The sequence below is a fragment of the Ahaetulla prasina genome, chromosome 1 (genome assembly GCF_028640845.1).
Source record: "Ahaetulla prasina isolate Xishuangbanna chromosome 1, ASM2864084v1, whole genome shotgun sequence".
In the NCBI taxonomy this organism is placed as follows: domain Eukaryota; kingdom Metazoa; phylum Chordata; class Lepidosauria; order Squamata; family Colubridae; genus Ahaetulla; species Ahaetulla prasina.
The window spans coordinates 210,865,665-210,893,163 of record NC_080539.1 but is presented as its reverse complement, the minus strand read 5'-3'; the positions used below and the strand labels follow the sequence as shown (position 1 = coordinate 210,893,163).

The window sequence follows — 27,499 nt, the reverse complement described above, 5'->3', positions numbered from 1 at the left end:
TTCAGAATAATACTAAACGTCTAAAACTGGGCTTGTTGATCAAACTATAGAACTGAAAAGAGGGGAGCTGAACAACATATTATAGCGTTCTGTTATTCCAGTGAAATAAGGTATATAATCCTGAAGTCTTACTCACTTTGGGCCAATTTTCTAAAATATCATTCAATAAAGAACTATAATATGAACAATCAATTATTGAAAGCTTCCACCCTTCTAGCTTCATGGAAGGCTTTAAAAAGCTGGCTCTTTCCCCAAGCATTGGGACTGAGTGATTGTTGGTGGGGAGTGCTGCTTTAGGGTATTGGGCACTGGTGTTTCTTTTTTGGGGGGGGCAGATTTAAACGGTTTCTTGTTGCTATGAGCTGCCCAAAGTTACGATATATAAGATGGGTGTTTGGGTGGCCATATAAGTCACCTAAATAAATAACCCAAATAAGTAGGAAAAAATGTGATGAAACCGGTTTTGGCTATATGTTTATACTACTAGAGGAAAGGTAACAAGTTTTAGACTTCTATTTCAGCTGCAGATCTTCATGCCACAGTGAAATAAAGCAGCCTGGACCTGAGCGGGGATGATGACCACTGAATCCACAAGATTTTCATCTATATTATAATTTGCTGATGGCCACAAAGTCTTGGATGGTACTTTGCAGAGCGGAATATATTTAGAAATGAAAGATTGCTTTCATTCATGAACAGATTTAATGCCTTTGGAACAAGGTGGTGGGACTATTACGTTTATAGGCAAAATTCTTTGAAAGAAATATGTTTTGTGGCCCATATTAAACCTTACTCAGTTTTTACAGTATAGGAGCTGTTTTATGGAACTGTGTGAGACTGAGAAGGTTGCAGAGCAGACCAAACCAGTGAGAGTACACGTAAGAAAGGTGGCTGAAAAAATAAGAAGCAATGGATAAGGTGAAAAAGAAAAAAAGAGGCAACAAACGGAGGAATCAAAGAGTTGGACTGAGTCTGGATAAGCTCAATGAGTGACTTGAGCCTGTCTCTGTCAGTCCAACCTTGCAGGGTTGTTGCCATGAAGAAAAATTGAAGGAGGGAGTACTATTTATGCTGCTTTGAGCTCCTAGAGGTCGGATGCAAAATAAATAAACCAATAAAATAGCTTACAATGAGAGGGAAATTCAGGAGGACCAAAGATTGTACAGAAATACAGAGAGAGGGAGGGAGGCGGAGGGGGGGAGAAAGAGAGAGTACAGTATGTATATCAGTGGTGAGTTGCTCCTGGTTCTGTCCGGTTCTATAGAACCGGTAGTAAAATCAGCAGGAGGCTCTGCCCACCTGCCCGGACATTATAAATGATGATCTGCGCATGCGCAAAGCTGCTGCACATGCACAGAAGTGCATGTGTGCATGCGAGTGACGCAAGCATGCAGGGCACCGTTGCGAACCAGTAATAAAGGTAAGTAGAACCCACCCCGATGTATATGTACACGCATACACACACACACACACACACACACAAAGTATCCCTCACACAATCTGTGTTCTAGCTTTCTAGTAAAGAGATTCATTTCAGGCCGCTTCCTATGAAAGAAAATAAATAGTTAATCCAATTTTCATAATGTCCCTTCTTTTTGGTGGGCTTGTGCTATCCCCTTGAAATAGTCAACTGGTGAATTTGATTCAACAACTTCAATCATTCACAAGAGCAGAATTAAGAACTTGAAATGCTATTGTTGTGGTACTCAGTGTTTCAGTCTCATGATTTGAGCTGAAACCCTTTGAACACATGTGCTGATTTAATGATCTGACAAACTAGACCACAGCTTCTGGAGATATGTTGGTCAGCTGGCTACTATTTTATTCTGTGTACTTTATTTAAACTTCAGTATTTGGCTTATGCAAATAATTGTTTCAAAGCCATTGCTTGGCCCATGGGAACTTATTGTTTCTTTTCAGAAAAAGAATTATTTGTACTTCAATTAGCAAAACACACTGAATTCATTGACTATGCTGGCCCCAATCCAGTGAAGTATACACACACCAGATCCAGTGTTGAACTAAGATCTTTAGTTTTTGTTTTCTTTTTAAACCACAGTGAGTATCAATCGTCTACATATTCTATGTTAAAAGCTTCATTTAAAAACCAGACAGTTTAAGTCAACATATTGCGTGACAAGAAATGCATGAGCTAATACCAAGATCCTTTGGTTCTGTATGTGGCTGCTGTTTAAAGAGATTTTACAAAAACGTCTTAGTAAGAATCATATATAATATGCCAGAAAATGTTTTGTTTATGAACTAGTAAAATTAGTAAATGCTAGTAAATAAACCATGGTATTGAAACTAATGTGTTTAATCATTATTTATGTATAAACAAGGATTCATATGTTCATGGTTTCTTGGCTTACTCCAAGTATGTTTTTATGATCTGCCCATGCTGATGAACTGAGGGATAAAGCAGATTGATAAAAAGCAGGGAAAAATGAAACCAAGAATTGGCTAAAAAAAAACCCAATTAATGTTCTTGCTCAAGTATATTTTAAGTTTCATATGTTTTGTATCTGTTGTTTTTATTGGTTTGTAAAATATTTTGTGATGTGTAGCATCCATGGAAGCAGATATTTGATGCATACTCATTCCTTGTGGCAGCCATTTTTTGATGCCTGCCAAGATTTCAAAATTCCCTCAGTTCAAAGACAGCAGCCCTCATCAAACCATGCCATACTGATTTTGAGCTTTTCATTGCTAAAAACTGACCAATAGCTGTAGAGCACTGTAAAGCCTGTACAGTATATTAAGGGTTGAATTGGGACATTGGGACAATCAGTATCTCTTGGTTCAACCTAACTCACAGAACTTTGTTATGAGGAATAGGAAGAGAGTAAATTAATCTGACAAATGGTATTAATCTCACAACAGGACCTAATGAATATTGAATGAAAACTTCAATATTCTCTCCATCCTGCTCCCACTTGATTGCTAGTTATAACCTAGCTCTCTCTACTCCAATCTCAGAAGATATGGAAGCAAGAAATAACAGTATTTTTTTTGCTTTGAAAAGTATGATTATGCCTTAGAATTTTCTGTTTTAGATGTATCACTGATAAACTAGTTATTTACTCCCAGTTGCTTCTATTTTCCCTCATCTAATTTTCATATTAACTTCTTGGACAGTTGAGAACCTTAGGTGGTTAGTTCAAAACTAGGGATGGAAGGAAGGAAGGAAGGACATACAAAACTTGTAAATGTTACATGGGTGCACCAAGGCATGCCCATCACTGCTTGCACCTCTGCACTGTGGTCCAGTTGAAACTTCCAGGTGGTCTTCAAGATAGAGATAGAGTCAAGTCATGAAGTAATCAGAGCACGAATGACTGAAATGGAAGGAATCACCATTTGGCCGAGGGGTTTTTCCATCCAGTAGCAGGAAAGGGTGCTGATCTAGAAAGAGAGCAGGAAGAGGATGGTGGGACAAATGACTGATGAGGAATCCCCTGGCTGCCATATGACTCTTGTTCATGTTCCTATATTATATTCAATTTGGCCTTAGTCACTGTTACCTTTGGGGGTGGGATGGAAACAACAACAGTGCGAGTGTTACAATACTGTGGCTGGGATTTTAAAATCTGGTTGCTGTAAATCCCCAATGCTGATTGTAAAAAAAATTTGTTTACAAAATGATGGTGATTTTAGTATCTTTTAAATTAACCTGGAACCTTCTTATGAAAAATCAGGATCTAGATATTCAGAATAATAGGTTAATTGTAAATGTGTTTCAGCGGCTAAGATGTTTGCCTAGGCCTGGACCTGAGTTCAAGCCAATCCTCAGCTGGGGCAACTAACTGGGTGACTCTGGGCCATTTTTTCTCTGTCACTGTCAGTTGTACTCACATGACTGTGACACAAGGGTTTCTCATAAAATTGGTTAAAACTCAAAAGGAGATGGATTCTGGCTACTTTGCTTTTCAATTTTTACATCAATGGTGTGGTGAGATGTCAAATTTCAATGCCCAGATTTCTATCTCACCAAGCTAAGGGATCACAGCATTGCTCTGCTGCTTTATCTGAATGATGCTGTACAGTTAGTCTTCACTTAACAATCTTAATTGGGATCGGCAATTCCATTACTAACAGATGCGGACATACTTCACTTAATGAAGGAAGTTCTGGCAATCTCAGTTGGTTTCATTAGATGAATCCCACGTAGTCATTAGGTGAGGACCCACCTGTATGCAAGCCATTCTTGAAAGAAGATAAGGACTTTCTCCATTCTAACTTCTCCTATCCACCTATTGCTGTCCTTTGGGCTACCCATCTACTTGCTGTTGCCAGCTACCCCTGCCACCACTACTGTACAGCAATTCTTTTGCATGCCTTCTTTTACACTGGAGCATGAAGGTGTTTGTGAAAGAAGGCCTCAGTAGTGGTGGGCAGTGTGGTAGGTGCAGCAGCAATGGGAGGGCTGGGGGGTGGGCAGGGACAGTTGGCAGCAAAAGGTAGCTTGGCTGCCAAAAGCTGGCTGTAAATGTGGGTAGGTCTGGATTTTGTTCATGTGACCACAGGGGCAATACCATAACTGGAATCTCAAAGATCTGTCGTAAGTTGCTCTGTTCAGGTCCATTGTAACTTTGGTTGCTGAATGTATCGATATTAAACAAGGCCTACCTGTACTCCTTTCCAGAACCAATAGCCTTAAAAGAGCTCTGAGAATTCTGACCCAATAAGTTATGACCACAGTTGAGCCCAAAATTTCTGTTATTAAATGAGACACTTGTTAAGTGAAGTTTTGCCCCATTTCACCACCTTTCTGGCTTCCCCATTGACTTTGCTTGTCAGAAGGTTGCAAAAAGTGATCACAGGACCCTGAGACACAGCAACAATTTTAAGGATGAACCAGTTGCCAAGCATCTGAATTTTGATCACATGATCATGGGGATGCTGCAAAGGTTGTATCTCTGAAAAACGGTCCAAGTCCCTTTTTTCATTGCCATTGTAATTTTGGTCATTAATGAACTGTTGTAAGTCGAGGACTACCTGTACTATGTGCCACTGTTACGGGACAAACTTCTACCAACACCATTCTTAAACTTTTTCAACTTGTGGGGAGAATTGGAATATAATGAAGTCCCGAGAGAAGGCTGGGAGGTAACAATCAACAGCACAGTAAGTAAGTAAATAAGAATATTAATAGTCAAGACAGTTAATATTTACCACATATTTCAGTGGCCCGTGTACCTTAACATCTAGGACCTCCCAAGCTTTAAAAACAGCATTATTCTGGCAAACGCTTGGTGCATAGGCTTAATCTGTGCTGCTTTGGTGGCTTATTAAATTTGTTTTATTTTTATTTTTCTCATCACTGTTTTTTTCAACCACAACAATACACAAGCACACAATAGCTTTAAACTTAAAGTGAACCGCTCCAATCTTGATTGTAGAAAATATGACTTCAGTAACAGAGTTGTTAATGCCTGGAATGCACTACCAGACTCTGTGGTCTCTTCCCAAAATCCCCAAAGCTTTAACCAAAGACTATCTACTATTGACCTCACCCCATTCCTAAGAGGTCTGTAAGGGGCGTGCATAAGAGCACCAGCGTGCCTACCGTTCCTGTCTTAATGTTCCCTTTGGTTATATCCAATTCGTATGGTTATTTCATGCTTATACTTATATATATTGCTGTGTTTGACAAATAAATAAATAAATTGTATTTTAAGTCAACGGAGATTTCGGGGTGGTGTGTAAAGCAATGAAATAGACCGCAAATAAATACGATAGGAAGTTAACTTCAGGACCGGAGGGAGCCAGACAGGCTGCACGAAACGAGGCCAGGATTTCTCTCGATTTTACTCGTTCCCACCCACCTACCTCTCCGTTATTCGTTTTCCCCCCCTTTCCCGATCTGCACGGCACCGAGCTGAAACTCTTGATGGGCCCACCGCTTGCTAGTCCCAACTCAGCCTTCCATCCTTCCGAGGTCGTTAAAATGAGGACCCAGATTGCTGAGGGCAAGATGCTGACTCTGCAAACCGCTTAGGGAGGGCCGTAAAGCGCTGTCAAGCGGTGTATAAGTCTCAGCTGTATCGCTGGTTCTCCGACCGCCCGGCTTAAGCGGCCAGCCGACCCGACCCCTCTCCGCGGCGCAATCAGGCCGAGGCCCGGTTGCTTCTTGCTCCCCCGTCACGTGAGCAGAAGCCGCCACCGCGGCCGTCCCTGTGCTTGCCTCCCGCCAGACGCAGTATGAGGAAGTCGGCGAGAGGCGCCCTCGCCCCGTTTGCCGAGCGCGCTGCACCGGCGGAGGGAAGCGAGCGTCGAGCGTGAGTTTCAAAGCCGGTCGGAGACTTCCTTCGCCCGGGATTGAAGGGAGGGGAGACCCGGCTGTCCTTGTCGGGAGTAGCAGGCGGGTGGGTGCATTCCCCCCCCGCCCCCGCAGCAGAAGCCCTATCAAAACTCGGGTCCCTCAAAAGGCGGGCAGGATAAAGGCAGAGAAGAGATTGATTGGAAACTAATGTGGGTGGGTGGGGGGGGTATCCGCGTAACCCTGCCTCGTAGGAGACTCAAGCGGGTCTCTAGCCTGGCTTGGCCGGGAGTCTGCTTTAGGTTTTTTTGGTCCAGCCGCTGGCTTGCTTCGTCCCCTCTTTTCCTGGCTCCCCCTTCGGACTGTAAGCAGGGAAAGCTTGTCCTGCAGCCCTGGGAAGGAGGGGTGGGGGGACGACAAAACGGGGGCGGGGGAGAATGTTGGGCTTTCTGCATTGCAAGAAGGCGGAAAAATGAGGCTGCGGCTGTTGCTCGGCCGGGATGCATTCTTGCCAGCTGTGCTTTTTAGGCAGATGTTGGGGCGGCACCCCCTCCTTCCCTCCCTCCCTTCGGCTTGCTTCTCCGGTCGCCTCGGCAACTTCGGAAAGGATCGGCTTTTTGCGCGGGCGCGCGCAAGCGCTTGCGGCGGAATTCAAAGCCGAGCCGCCGCTTCCTCGCAGACCCGGCTTGACTGAGCGCCCGAGAGAGAGAGAGAGAGAGAGAGAGAGAGAGACACCCGCCTCCGGATCTGCTTTTTTCCCCCCTGTGCAGGTTGGAGGCGTTTTTGGCTGCAGCAGCAGCAGGAGGAGGAACGGCAGCCGGCGAGCCAAGTCGCTTTGCGTGAAGAGGAGGCGGCGGCGGCGGCGGCGTGGAGCCCTGCGGTGGTGTCGGGAGGCCAAGCGAGCGGTAGCAGAAGTAGGAGCCCCCAATGGAGGAAGAGGAGAAGATGGTGGCCGCCGCCGCCGGCGAGGAATGGCAAGGTGTGGCGCAAAAGAGAAAAGCCTGGGCTAAAAGCAGGGACTCCTGGCAAGCGTCGGAGGCCGAGCGCCTCTCTCCAGAACCGGCGGATCTGGCCGCTGAACAGGAGCTGTGCGGCGCCAAGTTGCCCTTGACTGCGGAAGGAGGTCAGTCTCTTCGGGCGGCGAGTCGCTCGTTCCGCCCTCCCCGCGGGTAGCGAGGTGCAAAAAAAAAAGAAAGAAAGAAAGAAAGAAAGAAAGGGAAAAAAAGCTTCGGCGACACCTGAAAGGCTTTTTAAGCGCAGATTTATACTCGGCGCTTCCCGCATTCTGATGCGCGAGGCGAGGATGGCGCTTCTGTCAGGCGTTCGATGACGTCCGCTGAAGTTTATAGCTCAGGAAATCGGCTTAGCCTTTCACATGCCAGACTCAAGACTTTGCCTGCTCCTGTCGGGACAAATCCGGGACAGGGTGGGAAGGATTTCTAGTTCCCGCTTCAATCGAAACTAGCCTCTGCGACTTTTTTTTTTCCTCCCTCCCTTTTGGAGAGAGTAAGAATAAGCTGGGGAAGAAAGTTGCTTCCCGCAAACTCCTGTCCCTGGTTAGGCTGGCTTTTATAAAAAAAATATATTTGCCTAAGAGTGCTGCTCTTATGTGCTTACTGCAGTGTATTGGTCAAGTAGAGACATACTGCATTGCGTTGAATTGAATTAAAGGGGTCTCTCTCTCATCTGATGCTTAGTTGTATACCTGTTGCGGGTTTTTTTTGTCCCGAAAAATTATGAATAATCTCAGCTTGTCCCATTGTTCCCAAATGATGTGCATGGATTGATTTGCATTGCAAGTCGCTTAGTTTTAAGATTCTGTCTAGGTTTTTTTTCTTTCTTTAAAAAAATAATAAGCTGATTCGTCAACTAACTCTTTTCCCCTTGGATTTGTTTTGCTCTGCTGCCCTCCCTCTGTTCTGCAGGTGCTATTCCCAATGAAAAGATTGCAATATGGCTTAAAGATTGTAGGTAAGCATTCCTTGTGAAGTATTATGCAATTATTAAATGTGATTTTTTTCCTCCCCCAGCATTAAGCAGAGACTGGTTTTGATTCCCAGCAAGTACATGGGTGGAATATAATACTTCATTGTGATTAGAATGCTGCAGAAGCAGCTTTGTTTTTTGTGATTTTGTGTGTGTGTGTGTGTAACAGAGAGAGAGGGAGGGGAGAGGGGGGGGAATGAAAATTGCTTTGACAGTTCTATTGGAACTATATTGTTCAGTAAATAGCAGCTGTTTTCCAGGGTTTAAAGGTTTTGTGTTTGCAAGGTTTGTAGCTCATTGTAAATAGAAGTATTTTCTTGAAATATAATAGGAACAAAAGAAGTATTTTTGGTTGCTTTTTTGCTTTTTCAGCTGGATTTTAAATTCATAGAACTGCAGACCTAAATACTTCTATCAGGAAGGAAGTTTTATTGCAACCAGTTGAGTTTTCATCTATGTGAGCAGGTTTTAAGTTAAGAGAATTTGTGTTTGTTCACTTCTAAGTAAACATATCTCAGATGACATTCGGTAATTTGTTTTTTTGTGTCAGATGTTCAGAGGGTTTAAGTCATATTTGTAACAAAGTTTATTAGAATAATAATTGCAATATTATGATGTTGGAGCAAACTTTTTTCTAAAGAACAGCTTAACATAGTTGGTGATGGATTTAAAATAGAAAGCTTCACATTAATCTTTCTGCAAACTGATTAATCTAGGTTCTTACTTTAGCAGAATTATCAAAAAAAGATAAAAGGAGAAAAGCAGATATGCTGCCTGGGCAGGGTCATTATTGAAAACATAGGTGTTTTTTCTGCTATGTGTTGTTTAAATTACACATAGTATTTTAGAAGACCATGTCTTTTAAGTAAACTTTTCATTTTTCTAATTATAGGTATAACTATAAAAACCAAATGTTAGCAAATGAAAAGAGTAGAAATGAATCAAAAATACAAAATAAAATGAATTTTCGTTGAAATCATTGTATTTTTTGTAGATTGGGGTTACTTCTGATAGTCTTCTTCCTCATTCTGCAATAACATTTATGCATAGGTGTAGAAAACATTTTAGTTTGCAGTGCAAAAAGCAATTCTGCTTGAAAAAGTAGCATAGAAAAATAGCACTTTTCCCCCTGATAAATTATGCACTTAATAGTTCTTGGTTGGGGGTGGGGGTGGAGATTGCTACAGAGCAGCCATGCAAAATGCTTAGGGCTAAGAGTAGAGCTAAATGCTGCAACAATTTTCCTCAGGGTTTGGGGGCAGTTTGTGAGGTTTTTTTAAAAAAGCTCTTTAACTTATTTTTTACCTTTGTGATAGTTTTGTTGCATAACTCAAAGGATATGCCATTGTTTTTTTGCCATTATGATCAGAGAGGACGCTACTCCCCCTTTTGTTATAAGCAGTAAATTAATTAAAGTACATAAATAATACATGTTGTTATCAGCCAGCATCCAAAGGAAGAGTGCCATTAATGGTGCATTCCTATTCAAAAAACAGTTTTCCCTTTCAATATTGAAACGAAAGGCACTTTTAAAGTATTGCTGGTAGTAGCTCTTGTGATTTCTTGCTCAGGGGAAATTATTCTAACGTTCTAAACATTTTTTGAATGAACCTTAAGTAGTTTTGTGGGTAGTGGTTATTATTATGATTATTTTAAATCATCTTATGTCACCTCCTGCTGGAAGGGCAGAAGTTTACCTGGTGAGCATGACAGCAGTGCAGGGAATAGCCAGCAGAGATAGAGAGGAACAATCTGCAGTTTAAGGCAACGCATAATTCTGCAAAATTAATCTCAGGGTTTCTTTTTGGGTAAAATATGAGTAAGGGATTTGAGGGAATGTGTGTAGCAGCAAGATAGTGTCTTTCACAGGTGTTTGTTTTTTTTTTTTGCAGATTGAAAACAAAACTTCTGTATTTCCAACAGTCCTTGATGTTTTATTTAATACAGGCTGTTACAGCAGTCTACTCAATAAATGCACCCACCTCTCTATTGTGACCATATTTGGACTCTCTGTTGAATGTAGCATGAAAGTTATTGCTTCCTTTGTCCCAAAATGGCTTGTTGTGTAATAAAAGCAGTCTTATCTTTTTTGGTTAAAAGGGATATTGTCTGCTATGGCCACTGAAAAAAGAGAGCTGTGTTTTTTGTTTTGTTTTTCTTTCTGGAGGAAACTATTTCCCTAATATTAACTGACACAAGGGTACTGTGTTGTCAGGTTCAAGAAAAACATAATGAAACTCTTAAGGTCTTTGCAGTGAAATAATCTAGAAATCTTGAAAAACTTGAAAATCAACTGCTTTTATTTTATTTTGTTCAATTTCAGGACTGGATAATCTTGTTTTTGCAGAATTCCTATATTGTTATGTGGTAACTGATATAATCAATCTTTCAGTTTTGTCTTTTTCCAGAGCTTTTACATATCTGTTGTAATCTTCATAGTGTATTTTGTCCCTTTTGATGTCTTTCTATTGTGTTTATGTAAAATGAATATGATTATTCATATGAGTGACTGAAATAATCATATATCGTATTATTTCAGTCACTCATGGAAACAGAAATTCATATACAGTCTATAAAGACATCTAAGTATGACATTTAGCACTTCCTCATTCAAATCCCAGTATGAAAAAAACCCAATTTGTTTGAAATGAAGGCTTCTGATTTAATTTCAGCAATGCTGTGGGTATGCTGCCAAATTAGCAATATTAATTATTAGCTAATGTGAATGATCTGTGAGGAGATGATACAGCCTTGAGAAAACTTCCGAGAGTTGGGCAAGATTTGGTTTCTTAAATATAAGGCCACTAGGAATCCCATTTGAAATTGGGCATGAACTGTCATTCATATGTTTTTAAAAGCTTTCTTAGTAAATGGGAACTAAAACTACTTTTTCTGATTCTAATGTGGTGTAAACCACCTCGGAAAACCAGATCTTGATAGGTTACATACACATTTGTAAAATAATCAGTTAATCAATAAACAGGAGTTGTTAACATTTACTTCAGTAAAGATCTTATCTTTTTCTTTTAGGATGCTATTTAACTCTCTATAGTCTCAAACATGACTGTATGATTCATACTGAGGAATCTGGAATTAAAAAGGCTTAACATTTGTGTTGGACTGACAGCTTGGAATTTAAATCTGGAATATCTCACCAATTATAAACTCTAGTATCATCCAGAATGAAATGAGAAAGAGAAGGCGGAACATTGCATTTTACTTTCTGATGACTTGCTGGCTCATTTCAATAATCATTCACTTTTTTATTCTTACAGAGCAAAGGACTTGTTAGATGAGTAGAGGATGATGGAAATTGTAGTGTCATACAGATGGGGAAAGTGCCCTTGCTTAAATGGAGGTTCTAAACATGTGAGATTCCAATAGCATAAGGGAGCATCATGCTTTGGGAAATTGGTCTATAAGATGACTAATTGGAATAGTGTAAGACATTTGAATATTGGTCCTGAGGAAGATTGTGTAGTTCCAGAAGATGAAAGTTTTGGTTTCGTGTGCCTGGGTGACAACCAGGAAAGTTCATTTTATTGTCCTGTCCAATCAGATACACTGTACTCATCTATTCTAGAGAATTATATATTAAATATTTCTGCACATAGCATGTTTATTAAAGTAGAATTGCAACAAAAAGTCCTCTAGATTTATCTATATTTCTGGTGTAGTTTGGAACCAGTTTGGTTCAGTGACCTTGAAACCAGAAGACTATGAGTTCTAGTCCCATCTTAGGCCTGAAAGCCAGATGAGTGATTTTGGGCCAGTCCCTCTCTATCAACCCAACCCACCTCATAGGGTGGTTGTGTTATGGGAAAAATAGGAGAATTATATACATATATAAAATTCCACACATAGTTTCTTTTCAGCAAGGAAATCCAAGGAGTTTTGTGGCGCTTAAAAATCTAATGGATTTATAATATAATCCTGTACATTTTTCCTGTATTGTAAATCTCATTCCACCAGTGTACTAACTAACCCCTTGCTTATATATATATTAGTCCCATGGCTCTAAACCAGCAGTCACCAACTGGTGGTCCACGAGAAAACGTGCATTTTTTATATTGCACTAAATCAGGGGTCCTCAAACTACAGCCCCTGGGACGGATATGTGCAATGAACGTTTGTGTTGCTGCAGAGAGTTTCCCTCTTCAGGGTCTTTTTGTGCAGGTTGGAGGGGGACAGAAATTCTGACTTGGGGTCTGCTTCAGCCTCTTGGTGCGGGGCTTTGGGTGAAGGCTGGGGGGTAGCACCGCTAGTGGCAAGGAGCCAGAGGGCTTCGTTCCAGTGGGACAGCATCATGTTCTGGAATTGGCTGACCATCTCAGCCCATTAAGCCTCCAGGTGCCGGTACCTGGCCTTGCACTCCCGCAGGTCTTCCTTCTGCTTGGAAAACCTATGCTCCTAGTCCTCAGGTGCTTCTGCTGAGCTTCCTTCTTGGTCAGATCCAATTTGAACTGAGCTGTTTTGCCAACTCTTTCTCGTGGTAGTTGATTAGCTCCAACTAAGGCTTCCTGTTGGGGCCCTAAGGAGTCTGGGCAGGGAGGTGAGAAGTGGCCCTCAACATGAGTGACATCGAGTTGGCCATGCCCACCCAGTCACATGGCCACTTTGCCACGCCCACACAGCTGGTCATTAGGCAGATCATATTAGTGGTCCACGGGATTTAAAATTATGAATTTAGTGATCCCTGAGGTTTGAAAGATTGATGACCCCTGCTCTAAACAGTCTGTGAGTCTGCATCTGTCGATGAGATTTCAACTAAAGTGTAGTCCATGTTTTGTGATTCTTCAGATGGACAACAGCCATCACTATTCATCAAAAAGCACAATCAGATACTTTGTTTTGCCTTCCTTCCTTTCGTGTGGAAATAAAAAAAGATGGAGGATTTGATCAAAGAACACAGAACAATTAGAAATGCAAGTCTAGATACTCTATGAAATCCTGTCTTCCAGTGTGTGTGGGGCGGGGGGGCGGGAAGCTTGCTTGGAATCATCTTTTTTCTTTGAAGTGGATTTTTTTGTGTGCTTATGTTTCATTTTATAATTGCATATCTTTTTTTGCCATTGGTTTACTTGTGTGCAGCAGTCTAAAACCACTGGGTGGTTTTAAAAATAAATTTAAAATATTCACATTTCATTCTGTGACTCATGCATAGGATTCCATCCTGATGAATGTATGTAAATGTATGCATTTATTGTCAGTTTGTGTGTGAGAGAGAAAGGCATAAAGTTTTATGTTAGAATGACTTGAGTGTGTGTAGATGATATAAAATGTCAGTGTGGTCTGAGGCCGAAGCCACCAAAGACAGCAGCCAAACATTTGGCTGGTTAGTCATATTTTTTAAAATGCACTGTGGTTGTGTTCCACCCTTTCTCTAAGGAGCTTCAAATGGAGCATATGAGAGGACTGTCTCATCTTATTATCTGTTATAAAATGTCCAATGTGGTCAATCATCTTATTATTTTCCTAGCCTCCAGTTCTATGGTTTGCTTGCCCTATTAGTTATCCAAACTCCCTAAAAACTCTGATTTTTATCATTTCCTAATAGTAGCAGACAGTGTTTCTCTGTATGTCAGATGTCATGTTTTTAACAAATTGCTAAATTTTAACCTTCATTTCCTCTGAGAGCTAAAGATGGTAAGCAGGTAATACATACTTAGTACTGTTTCCTCCAGTTTTTTCCCCCCACACAATAGCAACTCAGTGATTTGCCCTGACTCACCCAGTGAACTCCATCTTTCATTCTGGTTTTTGGTTCCTATATGGTTCCTATATACAGGCAGTCTTCAACTAAACTAAACTATTCATTTAGTGACCGTTTGAAGTTACAGTGGCATTGAAAAAAGTGACTGATGACTTTTTTTTACGCTTACAAGCATCCCTGTGGTCAGGTGATCAAAATTTGAATGCTTGGCAACTGGCATGTATTTATGGCGGTTTCAGTGTCCCGGGGTCACGTGCTTATTTTTTGAGATCTTGTGACAAGCAAAGTCAATGGGGAAGCCAGATTCACTTAGCAACCATGTTGCTAGCTTAACAACTGCCGTGATTTACTTAACAACTGTGGAAAGAAAAGCCATAAAAGGGGGCAAAATTCACTTAACAGCTGTCTTACTTAGCATTGTAAATTTTGGGCTTAATTTTGATTGTAAGTTGAGGTCTACTTGTAATTTCCTCCATTTATTCACTGGCTTAGCATGACTTGTACCTACCTGCTCAGCCTGTGCTCTTCAGATTCCTATTACCTTCAGCCACAATAGGAGTGCTCAACAGGGATAATAGGAATGGTACTCTAAGACATTTGGAAATTGCCAGGGTGAGGCATGTTACACTTTACTGAATGGCAGAAACTCTGAGATTACAAAATGGGGCCTTTTCCAGTCTATCAGCAGATAGGAGAGGCTAAATTATCTGGGACATTTTGCATACCGTGGCTTTTTTATTTTAGTTGCATTGGTGTAGTAATTAAGGTGTGGCTTAAAAACCAGGAGTCTCACCTTAGGTGTGTAAGCTAGCTGGGTGACTTTGGGCTGGTCACTTTCACAGTCCAATCTACCTCACAGGGTGGTTGTTGTGGGGAAAATAAAAATAGAAACAGGAGTGTTAGGTTTGTTTACTACCTTGAGTTGAAAATTATGGTACATATTTATTTATTTATTATTTATTAAATATATATATATTATTTATTTATATATATATATACTCAGAAAACAAATACGTACATACACACACACACACACACACACACACACACACACACACACACACACACACACACACACATATATCCCATTTTAATAGCCGTGAATATTGGAGTACTAGATTAGATTAAGATGTTTTGTCAGTCTGCAAGAAAAGGCAGTAAGGTTGCATGCTTTTTAAACAAATCATGATACCCACCACACAATATTCACAATTTTTGTGGACTTCTTTTTTGAATAGTTGTATGGCAGACTGATACTCAACCTGTTTGTTTTGCTCAGCATATTTTTTGCTCAGAAAATGAAATATTATAATTGTTAAAGGGAAGATAGAAAATTGACATCTGTAGTTTTCAGATGTTTAAACCTTTTCAAGACTGATTTTGAAAAACCCTTAATCTAAGTATTTTCCGCTAGTGCACATTATTGAATAGAGTGACAAAAACACTGTACCTGGGTAGAGTTGTATCTGCCTTATATGCTGCCATGGAATCTCCATAAGCACCCAATAAGTGACAGGGATGTTGCAGGGGGACTTAGAATTTTGTCATCAATTGTTAATTTTTAGGGGAGATATCGAACATCTCTGCAGAACCAAAATAGTTCCCAATAGAGCAGAATAATACCACACAACTACGAGCTCAAAAAACTCAAAGGATCTGAACAGATATTCTTCTCCTTATAGCAGCAAATAGTACTAGAATTTTGAAGGGAACTGAATGATGTCATTATTTTAGGCATATGTCACTGTATAGAACTGAAATTGTTTCAGCTAGATTTAATTGCATTTGACTGCAGATAAGATTGACTGCATTTGACTGCAGGGTGCAAGAGCAAAAGCAATCCACTGAATATTAGCAGGCTTTGTAAATTGGCAAATTTAAATAAAGATTTCCTTGGGCCAAATTGACTTCTTAGTGTTTAACTATGTTCAACTCTGCTTAGCTTTTTCAATCTGAACCAGGGTCAGCTAGATAATGTTACCTGCTGTGGCAAAGCATGCTTAAGCCTCCTTTCCATATGTATTCTTATTTGGAAATGAATCTCTGTGGGACTCCCTCCTGAGTTGGACTTTAAGCCATCTAGTATCTTATGCAAAGAGTTGGACTTTAAGCCATCTAGTATCTTAAAATTAAATTGCATCCATACAAAAAAATAATAATGAAAAATCTTCTTGATTTGATATGCTTCTTCATATGCGCTGATGTAAGAAAATATTGGAGCAAGTAGGGTTTCTAAAAAATAAATAAATAAATGCTATATTTATAGAGTTATAACATAAAGATGTCTTCAGCACTTACGGTTCTCCTAGATCCAATTATTTAAAAGTACCGTATATACTCGAGTATAAGCCGATCCGAATATAAGCCGAGGTACCTAATTTTACCACAAAAACTGGGAAAAACTATTGACTCGAGTATAAGCCGAGGGTGGGAAATGAGGCAGCTACTGGTCAATGTAAAAAATAAAGATAGAGCCAAGTAAAATAACATGAATATTTATTTGAACGAAAAACAATAAAAGTGCAAAAGGGGGTCCCCAAAAAGAATATGGTATCAAAAATACAGTATCTTTAAAAGTAACAGCAACCAAGCTAACGAGCTAAAATCCTCAAAACTGGAGTTCTCCTCCTCATCATCTGTTTGTCCAAACAGAGCTTCAGCTACTTCAGCTTCTGTGATGTTATCCGCATATCGTTGTCGTCATCACTGAGTTCACAGTCGTCATCATCACTGCTGTCACTCTCATACAATGCGCTGTCTTCACTGCCATCCATAGCATTACTAATGCCACATTTCTTGAAGGCACGTTGCACCATGTCCTCTGGAATATCTTCCCATGCATCACGAACCCACTGTGCTATTAGTTCTATGTCTGGCTTTCTCAGATTTCCAACTTTTGTCAGACGAGCTTGACCAGATGTCATCCATTCATGCCACATCCTTCGCACATGGTCCTTGAAAGGTTTATTTAAACTGACATCTAGGGGCTGCAATACAGATGTAAGCCCACCTGGAATAACGGCCAAAGTGACTTGAGATGACTTTGCCAATTTTTTTATGTCATCAGATGTGTGGGCTCTGAACATATCCCAAACTAACAGTGATCTTCTAGTCCAGTCCCCACTCCTCAAGCAAGAGATCCTATACTGTTTCAGACAAAGGATTGTCCAGTCTGTTCTTTAAAAACCCTCCAGGAATGAAGTGTCCAATAAGGTTCAAATTGCAAGTACCGGTAGTCCTCAATTTAAGACTGCAATTGAGCCCAAAACATTGTTTTGTTATTTTTCCCTAACCGTGTATGTATCCCCCTGCCCCCCATTTTACGTCAGGCTGCCATCAAAGCGAAGCACGGCTGAATATTATTATTATTATTATTATTATTATTATTATTATTATTATTATTATTATTATTATTATTATCATTATCATCATCATCATCATTATTATTATTATTATTATTATCATTATCATTATTATCATTATCATCATCATCATTATTATTATTATTATTATCATTATCATTATTATCATTATCATCATTATTATTATTATTATTATTATTATCATTATCATTATCATTATTATCATTATCATCATCATTATTATTATTATTATTATTATCATTATTATTATTATTATTATATGATGATGATGATTTTTTTGCATTGGACAGAGCGAGCTTCAGTTTACCAAACTTTGTATCTTTTAATGAAACGTGTTAGTCTGGAAGGGACTGTTTGAACTCACAAAACACTTGCAACTTTTAGTTCCGTGCTGAGGATTTTTGGAAAGCAGCCCAGCAATATTTATTTATTGCTCGGACTGCTCTTATTTTCACTCCCCCTTTTCTTTTCTTTTCCTTCCCTCCCTCCCTCCTTCTCTGCCTCTCTTTCGTCCCCCACCTCCCGGGATCCTTGCGGGTCGAAGGTTCTGCCCTGCCTTACACCAGCCGCCCACCCATGCCAAGGTCTCCTGGCTCTTTCGCCTCTGTAAGCAGCGGCTTCTCGGCAGCGTCGCCCCTCCCTCCATGGATCGGCTCCTTCCCCAGCACTGAAGGCATCCTTAGGAATACACCTCCACCTCCAGGAAAATAAAAGAGGCAGAGAAGGTAAATCGCCCGCCCGTTCGGAAAGGAAGGAGAGGACTCCAATGGAAGAAGGAGAGGAGAATTACCAATAACAAACACAAAGCGCTGGGTTAGAGGTGCCTTGTCATGTACAAGGAGATCAGAGAGGGCAACCACCATGAAACAATAATCAGACTCAAAACGGGCTGCTTATTTGCCATTTGCTCTGGGTAGAACGGGTTTTTTTTAAAAAATTGGTTTGGAGAAGGAAAGCTAATTTGCTGATCTGCGAGGGTCGGTTTCTTTTGCCTCCTTCTTCTTCCTCCTCCTTCTTCCCACCCTAGCTTGCAATGCCCCATCTCCTCCTCCTCCTCCTCCTGCCCCCTCTCGGGAGAAATTGTTTTGTTCTTGCCGTATTTCTCCGCTTTCCAAGAGGCTTTTCTTTTCACCTCTTTCTCCCCACCTCCCCAATTTCCATAGGGAAAAACCCTGGGGAAAACTTGGCAAAAATAAAATAAAATAAAAAGTACTGAGTGCAAATGTTTTTTTTATACTGTAGTTGGAGTTTTCCACGTTTCTTTTCACATTCAAGGCAGCATTCTCCCCCATCCTCGCTGCTTTTCCAAAACATGCTTTGAAACCTTTGCATTTTATTGGGATGTATTCAGGATAAACGCCCCTCCGCCCCTCCGAGGCGAGAGGAGGCAGAGGAGGGCGAGAGTGACAAACAAATAAAAGAGAGTTCTTCTCGCCTTGGCGTTTGACACACTCGCCGTCCTCTCCGAAAGCGAAATTGAGTGCGGCGGCAGTGGGGGTGGGTGGGTGGGTGGGGAGGCCGCCGTGAAGTGCCGGCTGGGGAGCCGGGATTGAAGTGCCGGCATGCTTTGCCAGCTCGGCCGGCTCGTTTTGGCGGCGGCTGGCCTCCGGCGTTTTCTTCCGCCGCTTTTGATGGCGGCGGCGGTGGTCGGCGGAGGCGGAGGGGCGTTCGACATTTTCGCCTCTCACTCGTCCTCCTCTTGCCCGCGGTGGGGGCGGAGGCGTTGTCACCCTCGCCCTCCTCTCCGGCGAAATTGAGTGCGGCGGCAGGGGAGGCCGCCGTGAAGTGCCGGCTGGGGAGCCCAGGAGCCAATCCCGGGCTCCCCAGCCGGCACTTCACGGCGGCCTCCCCACCCCCACTGCCGCCGCACTCAATTTCGGCTGGAGAGGAGGGCGAGGTGACAAACGCCAAGGGCAGAAGAACTCTATTTGTTTGTCACTCTCGCCAGCGGAGGCGTTGTCACCCTCGCCCTCCTCTCCGGCGAAATTGAGTGCGGCGGCAGGGGAGGCCGCCGTGAAGTGCCGGCTGGGGAGCCGGGATTGGCTCGGGCTCCCCAGCCGGCACTTCACGGCGGCCTCCCCACCCACCCACCCCCACTGCCGCCGCACTCAATTTCGGCTGGAGAGGAGGGCGAGGTGACAACGCCCCTCCGCCCCACCGAGGGCGAGAGGAGGGCGAGTGAGAGGGGGGCGAAAATGTCGAACGCCCCCTCCGCCCCCCGCCCCCTCCGCCGCCCACCCCCGCCCCCCCCATCAAAAAGCGGCGGGAGCAAACGCCGGAGGGCAGCCGCCGCCTAAAACGAGCCGGCCGAGCTGGCAAAGCATGCCGGCAGCATTTGGGCTCGTCCTGCCGGCCCAGCTGTTCCCGAGGGCAAAAAACCCTCTCCCTGGGTCGGCTCTGCAAGGGTAGACTCGAGTATAAGCCGCAGCACAAAAGCGTGCGTATATACGGTATGTTTGGGTTCATAGTTAACATGATTATGTTGCCTATATGCAAAAGAGCCCTTCTACCATGAAAATTATTGTTGCTGATATTATTACTTCTACTAATACTATACTGCTAACTGATGAAAATTTATTGGGGAATAAACCAGGAAGACTGTAATATAATATATGTATAAGCACCATAATTCATTGAAGACCATCCAGAAGTTACAATTGGTACAAAATGCAAAAGTGCAAGCAGTACCAGGCACTCCACAGTAGGCCCATGTGTCCCTGCTGCTACCTGAGATGCATTGGTTGTCAAATGGCTTCCAGGTGTAATCCCAGGTACTGGTTACCATCTTCAAAACCTTTCATAGAGTAGGACCTAGTTATCTGAGGGATGGCCTATCTCCAATTGCATCTGCCTTCCCCATACATTTGGGCAGACTGGATGTGCTTCAAATCCCGCCAATTTAATGCTGCCAGCTTGTGGGACTAAGAAAGCGTGCCATCTCAATCACAGCCCCTATCTTCTGGAACAGCATTTATCCCCCAGATATGTATAATGTATAATCTCCTGGCATTCTGGAAAGATCTTATAACCTGCTTCTGTTCCCAAACTGGGATTAATAATTAATTATCTATTAGTGGGCTCTCTCTTATTTTGTACTGTTTGTGCTACTTGACAGTCTGGATTACCTATCTATGTGGGTTTAATAGATTTTTTGGGTGGATTTTTTTAAGCTGCCCAGGATCTTCTGGAGTGGACCTCTACATCAAATCAAACACATTATATTACATTAACTAATCCCACTATAATATGAGCACATATAGTAACAATACATATCTGTTCATCATAATCATTCCTTCTATACCAGCACTAAAATGCTCTCTTCTTTAGCATTCAGCTATCCTAACCAAAGGGCCCTAGTAAAAGCTAAAACTAAATAGCCAGTGATAGTGCTGGACTATAACTCTCAACATCCTTTTTTTCTCACTGAACTGAGTGGGAGTGCTGGGATTTATGGTTCAGAAACATTCGAGGGTCACAGGTTCACCACCATTAATCCAGTAAGTTTGAGTTTTGGAAAGGATGGATCATTTCTATTCCCAATCCATCATCATCAATTTAAGGAGGAGGAACTGCAATTTGTCTGTGGATCTATGATTATCTTGGCCCCCGTATTGGTGCTTTTCATCTGAATTTATAATGCATTTCCTTGCTGTGATATCAAGGCTGGGCAGAATTTCCTCTCTTGTCCTTGTGTTCTAAATTTGTGTAGCTGTTATAGAAAACAAGCAATTTCGCTGGAACTGAATGAGTTATTTCCTGATAATAAGTTGAGATGGGGGTTGGGAGTAAGATGTTTTTATAAATAACTTTTTTACTGGAATATTGTATGAAAAATGATTGGTAAAGCCTTTGGAATCCAGCAGGACATATTTATTAGTAAATAAGTTTTTTAAAAAAGCATTCAAGTACTTGCTTAAATTAATATAGCCTATTGTATATGTTTCTGAGAGGTCTTGATGAACTTTAAAAGTGCTTGCTTGCCTATTTCCTTTCTTTTTTAAATTAACCATATCCTTAGATTTTTTTTTAACCCACATTGAAATATAAACAAGGAAGTCCTCCACCTTAAATGTGGAGTTATTTTTATTATCTAAACCTCTTAGGAGGTGGGGTGAGAGAGCCTTCATTGCCATAGCAGAGGAGAAAAAAAAAAGGGGGGGGGACATTTTAATTGGAAAGTACATAGGAAATGTGTAAATGTTTCCACAAATGGGCAGTTTGTAAAGTGTCTGCAACAGAACAAATTGGATGTCTTAATTATAGCCTGGGAGCAAAGTAACACTTTAGTCAATGTGAAAAGTTGGTATCTTTTAAATCCCTAGTGAGAAAGATAAGGCAGACTGAATGTATTGGTTACTTCTCATTTATAGCGACTGTAAATATAAATAAGGATAAGTTGGTATGTTGTTTTATAGAGTTTTTTTTTTTAAAGGATGAGAAACATTTAAATAACAATAGCTCAGTGGTAGAATATATGTTTTGATGTAGATGGTCTCAAGTTCAGTCCCTGCCATCTCTAAAACAGCTGGACTTGGGTTTAAAAATCTGGTGATCATTCCCAGGCTGAATATGATACAATATCGAATAAACCTCTTTTTATACATTGAAAAAGAAGATCAAAACTAATACAAAGTAAGAACAAAATCGAAGAAAAAACTTAAAGTGCAAGACAGGGAGAAAAGAAAGCAAAAAGATGCAAGATGTGACTTCGGATCTTCTTGGTAATAATTAGTCAACTAATGATTCTTTGGGTCACCATTTCAAAGAGATTTTCTTATCTAATCAGAGAAACAAAACTACCATGGGCAAATCTGCCTATATTTGATCATATTCCCAGATTATTGATATGCCACAAATCATAAACACTAATGTGTATTTGTCAATTAGAGTTTTCAAATTTTAGGCCACAGAATCTGTTATATTTTAAAAAGAAACTCAGAAACCTTGATCAAGAAGTAACCCTGCTATGAATGAAAATTGGCTGCATTTGAATGGGGTTTTTTCCCCTTTTTTCCTTTTGCCTTTAGTATCTGGCTAGTAAATCTGGCTTTACTATCTCATAGAAATGCATGAAGTTATTACAAAATCTTAAGGGGTCCATGGAATTTGAAAAACCCAGGATTAAAACATTTGTGGATTCTCTTGGAACTGCTATCATAGATATTGGAAACATATGGATTTAAGAAGTGCTGTCCTAGCTTAGACAGGTATTTGGCTGCAAACAGGCCAAACTGGACTTCTCTTGCATCACAGAGCTTTAGTTTTCTTTGCAGGCCAATTAAAATAAAGCAGCTGTTGTGTAACTGTTCTAATATACAGCAGATTGGACAGAGTTTGTTTTGTTTCGTTTATTTGTTTTCAGTTAAAGAGTGCCTTTGCTAATACAAAGTGGGACTTTGCTGCCATCCATGCTTGGATATTCAGAGACTTCTCTCCTGGCCCTCAGAAGGCATGTTTCAGCATTTATGCCCTAGAAGACAAATTTGACTACTTTGGGGAAAAAATGATCATATGCCCCTTAGCCCAGGACAGTAATTGGATACATTATCCTATTAGCACTTGTTCATAAAACCACTGTGTTATACACACCAACTCTTTCCTGTGGTGACTGCAACAGTTACCCTGCTAGAGCATTAGAATAAGACATGAAATTGGTTCTGCAGCTATGTGAAGACATTTTAGTTTCCCAGTTCAGTCTGTGCTTTACAATAATCATCTTTCTGTCTCTGCATTCCACTTCTGGGTGCCTGCTTAGCTAAATGCAAAGGAAAGATCTCCCCCTCCCCCCTTCCTTCCCATCTGCAAAACAAGTTGTTTTAAACAAGTGCAAAATAACCAAGACTTTTCCTCCTCCTGAACCAGCCTTCCTTTTCAGTCAAATAATTCACTTCCAAAGGGGCTCGGCTGACTTAAGCAACTGCTGTGAAGTAACTCATTTCTAAATATTCCACTTGTCCAGCTGGGCCCTCTGAGGGCTTTTTATGCACATAAATTGCCTGTGTTCAAACATATATATTCTCTCTCTCTCTCACTGCTTTCATTGTAATGGGATAAATTACAGCCCCTCCCCCCTGTGTAGGAAATACACGGAGGCTGTTTGACAGAGCGGTTTTGCTTGTAGCTGTTAATCCACTCTAGAGGTGAAAGATTTGCTTCTGGGAGAGAATGTCAACTTCACTTACCATTTTGCTACCAGCCAGCACCATGTATCATTGGCAACTGCCTAGGAAGGATTCAGAGAAACTCTGGAGTGGCCATTAAGGAAAGAGAATGGGGAGAATTTTAAAAGAACCATTAAAAGCCAATGGTGTAAACAATGAGTGCCTTTGTTTAAATTCTGGGTTTGGAAAGGCTGTTGCTTGAAAACCTTTTTAATAAAAACCCTTCCCCCCCCCTCCACTGTGTCTTCTTTCATTGACATACAAAAGCTCAGGAGTTTCATAGGATAGCAGTTTTCAGGGGTTGGACACTCCTTTCCCTAGCTAAAGTGCCTTGGTGGTTTGATATTTCCTGTCCACATTCAAAAGGAGGGGATGGGTTTAAAAGACTACTGCTGTTGCTTCAGTGTTTGCGGTCAGTGTCCCCTTAAAATGAGTGAGACAACTCTGTACTGTTCTGGAGGTCCAAATAAGGGAACTGATGCCAAGTTTTGTAACGGCATTTGGCTTTGGAAACGGGATGAGCAAAAAGATTCAGGAAAGACCACAAAAATGCAGTAGACTAGCTATTTTTTCGGTTACTGTTAACTAAAATACTAGTAGCTGGATTCATGCTATTGAAATCCCACTGATTTCACAGGAACCTAACATCATGAATAACTTAATCTCGGTCAGCAAATTCTTCTTGTTCTGTTTCTCAGGTTTTAATCTAATTTAGAACTTACATGTTATCACGCCTCAGTAGACAACTGGTGGTTTTGTAACCACAATTCTCACATGCCAAATTGTTGACACTGCTGATATTGGAACTGGTAGGATAATATTGCGGAGGCGGTAGATTGCCTATCCCTGTGTGATGCAATGAATGAAGAAGGGCAAAATACGAAAGCTTCCTATTCTAATTGAGAGGAGAAACAGATCTTTGGTAATCAGCTTAATCTCTTTTTCATATTACACGCCTTCCCTGTATGACTAGTAGTATAATATTGACTTGTGCTGCTTTGTTACTATTCTACTTCACTCAACCCAGTAATCAGTATGGCATGATAACATATTTAAGGACTTTGAGGACATGGCAGCTGGCAGAAAGCCTACAGAGGTTACCAGGATACAGTAAGAGATTCTGCTCAGGGTCTTATTTTTAAATATGAACCCTGGGTTTTTAAATTTATGCTAAAGTTAATATGTGTTTTAATTTTCTCTTGTCTTAAGAAAAGTTCTTGTTTCTTGCAACTTTGATGCCAATACCTAGAGCCCCCAAACAGAAGACATGGGACCTACTGGCTTCTAAATGTGGCTGAATCTCAACTCCTGTCTGTGAGGCCACCAGCCAGGGGTGATAAGAATTGTAGGCCAAAGTTCTCTTGCTCTTTTAGAAGAATATTAGACAAACTGGAAGTCAGATCAAAATTTCAGCTGTAATAGTCATCTTGGAGCTGACACGTGCTTGTTTTATTTCTATGGAATTCTACTATTCAAAAATAATATTCTCTGATTGGTATGCTACTGTAGATCAATAAAGCGTTTAAGCGCAAATAAAAGATTTGTAGTAAAATTCCATTTATGGAAGGGTTCTGCCCTTTTGAAGATATCAATATTGAAACATGAATTAATATTCTATTGTATTGCCATTTCAGTTGAGACCAGTGGTGGGGTTCTATCGGTTTGCCCTGGTTCGGGGCAAAACAGTAGTGGCAGCGGCGGGAGCTCCGCCCATCTGCCCCGAAGTCATCATGGACGCTCTGTGCATGTGCAGAAGGTTCTGCGCATGCGCAGAAGTGCCATGCACAAAGCAAGCACGCATGCGTGCTCACAGTTCCAAACCAGTAGTGAAGGTAAGTGGAACCCACTGCTGTTTAAGACATATAGAGTAGAGTAGAATAGAATAGAATAGAATAGAATAGAATAGAATAGAATAGAATAGAATAGAATAGAATAGAAGTTTTTATTGCCAAGTGTGATTGGACACACAAGGAATTTGTTTTGGTGCATATGCTCCCAGTGTACATAAAAGAAAAGATACGTTCATCAAGAATCATAAGGTACAACAATTAATAATAGTCATAGGTTACAAATAAGCAATATACAAAGAGCTCTTAACTTCTAACTCCATTTCCGGGATGGACTGAATAATGTTATATGAAATTTATTAATAACTCTTGCAAAGCTTGTTTTTGCAGCTTGTAAAACATGCATTTTGCTGATAGCAAAATAGCGCAAGCATTGTAGTATATATTTTTTATCTTGTATGCTCTATTTTGTGTTGTATGCTCTCTTTTGTACCTCTACTCTCTGGGTTTTGTTTATTTTTATTTAGTCTGGACAGGGGTGAAATGCTCCCAGATCGGACGGGATCGCGTGATCCAGTAGCGATGGCGGCAGCTGGTTTGGAGGACCGGTAGCAAAAATCTGTGGCCCCGCCCCCCCTGCCTCTGCTGAGCCGCACCATCTGCAGAGGTTTTTTTTTTTACTTTTAAAAGCCGGTTTTGCTTCAGCCGAAACAGGCCTTTAAAAGTAAAAAACAGCAGAACCTTACTTGTACTCTTACTTGTAGAAACAACATCTTGCCCACGGCACGACCGAAGAACTAGTTGCGGCCTGGGAACAGGCCGCGGCTGGGGCTTTGGACCGTGTCGTGCCTTTGCGGCCTCTGACCCGGCGCAGATCTCAATTAGCTCCTTGGTTCTCTGAGGAGCTGAGAGAGATGAAACGCCGGAGAAGACGTCTAGAGAGCGTTTGGAGGTCCAGCCGTTCCGAAGCTGATCGGACACTAGTTAGGTCTTTTTCAAAGACCTACCTAGTGGCACTGAGGGTGGCGAGGCGCTCCTACGCTTCCTCCCTCATTGCGTCGGCAGATAACCGCCCGGCCGCCCTGTTTCGGGTAACCCGTTCCCTCCTTCACCAGGGGGAGCGGGATGACCTACAGGGGCGTGCCGAGAGTTTAACGGTTATCTATACGATAAAATCGCTCAGCTCCGGGATAGCTTGGACCAAGATTGCGATGATCCGGATGAGATGACTGAGGCGTCTTGTTGATACCGTTTGGGATGAGTTCGATTCTGTGACTCCGAGGGCGTGGACAGGCTGCTGGGAGGCTGCATGCCACTACATGTTTACTGGACCCGTGCCCTCCTGGCTGGTGCTGGCCACTCAGGAGGTGACACGAGGCTGGCTCAGGGATTATAAATGCTTCTTTGATGGAGGGGATCTTCCCCGCCACCTTGAAAGAGGCGGTGGTGAGACCCCTCCTCAAGAAGCCTTCCCTGGACCCAGCTATTTTGGGTAATTACCGTCCAGTCTCCAACCTTCGCTTTATCGCGAAGGTTGTAGAGAGTGTGGTGGCGTGGCAGTTTCCTCAGTACCTGGAGGAAGCTGTCTATCTAGACCCGTTCCAGTCCGGCTTCCGGCCCGGGCATAGCACAGAGACAGCTTTGGTCGCGTTGGTGGATGACCTCTGGAGGGCCAGGGACAGGGGTTGCTCCTCTGCCTTGGTCCTGTTAGATCTCTCATCGGCTTTTGATACCATCGACCATGGTATCTTGCTGCGCCGGTTGGAGGGGTTGGGAGTGGGAGGCACCGTTTATCGGTGGTTCTCCTCCTACCTCTCTGACCGGTCGCAGACGGTGTTGACAGGAGGGCAGAGATCGACCGCGAGGCACCTCACTTGTGGGGTGCCGCAGGGGTCGATTCTCTCGCCTCTCCTGTTCAACATCTATATGAAGCCGTTGGGCGAGGTCATCAGTGGCTTTGGGGTGAGCTATCATCTGTACGCTGATGATACTCAGCTGTACTTCTCCACCCCAGGCCACCCCAGCGAAGCTGTCGAAGTGCTGTCCCGTTGTCTGGAGGCCGTACGGGTCTGGATGGGGAGAAACAGACTCAGACTCAATCCATCCAAGACGGAGTGGCTGTGGATGCCGGCATCTCGGTACAGTCAGCTGCAACCGCAGCTGACTGTTGGGGGTGAGTCATTGGCCCCGACGGAAAGGGTGCGCAA

The 27,499-nt window shown here is 42.0% G+C and overlaps 1 protein-coding gene and 1 long non-coding RNA gene across 4 annotated transcripts in view; one reads left to right on the top strand and one right to left on the bottom strand.

Moving 5' to 3' along the window:
• LOC131201456 (uncharacterized) overlaps window positions 1–5,969 on the bottom strand; it is a 33,431-nt gene extending 27,462 nt beyond the window's left edge. For 2 of the 3 annotated variants that reach the window (XR_009155853.1, XR_009155852.1), the window contains exons 1-2: window positions 5,833–5,969; window positions 3,199–3,405 (exon numbers count right to left, since the gene is read on the bottom strand). This is a non-coding gene — a long non-coding RNA (uncharacterized LOC131201456). Of the gene's footprint in view, window positions 1–2,011; window positions 3,406–5,832 lie in introns of those variants that run through there. The other variant, XR_009155849.1, reaches the window with a different exon arrangement.
• Window positions 5,970–6,154: 185 nt separating this feature from the next.
• Window positions 6,155–27,499, top strand: part of ITPRID2 (ITPR interacting domain containing 2) — a 79,442-nt gene continuing 58,097 nt past the window's right edge. Inside the window, exons 1-3 of the mRNA XM_058189368.1 lie at window positions 6,155–6,281; window positions 7,033–7,385; window positions 8,188–8,233. Coding sequence (XP_058045351.1) covers window positions 7,190–7,385; window positions 8,188–8,233 — 242 coding nt within the window. The 5' untranslated portion in view covers window positions 6,155–6,281; window positions 7,033–7,189. The remainder of the gene's footprint in view (window positions 6,282–7,032; window positions 7,386–8,187; window positions 8,234–27,499) is intronic.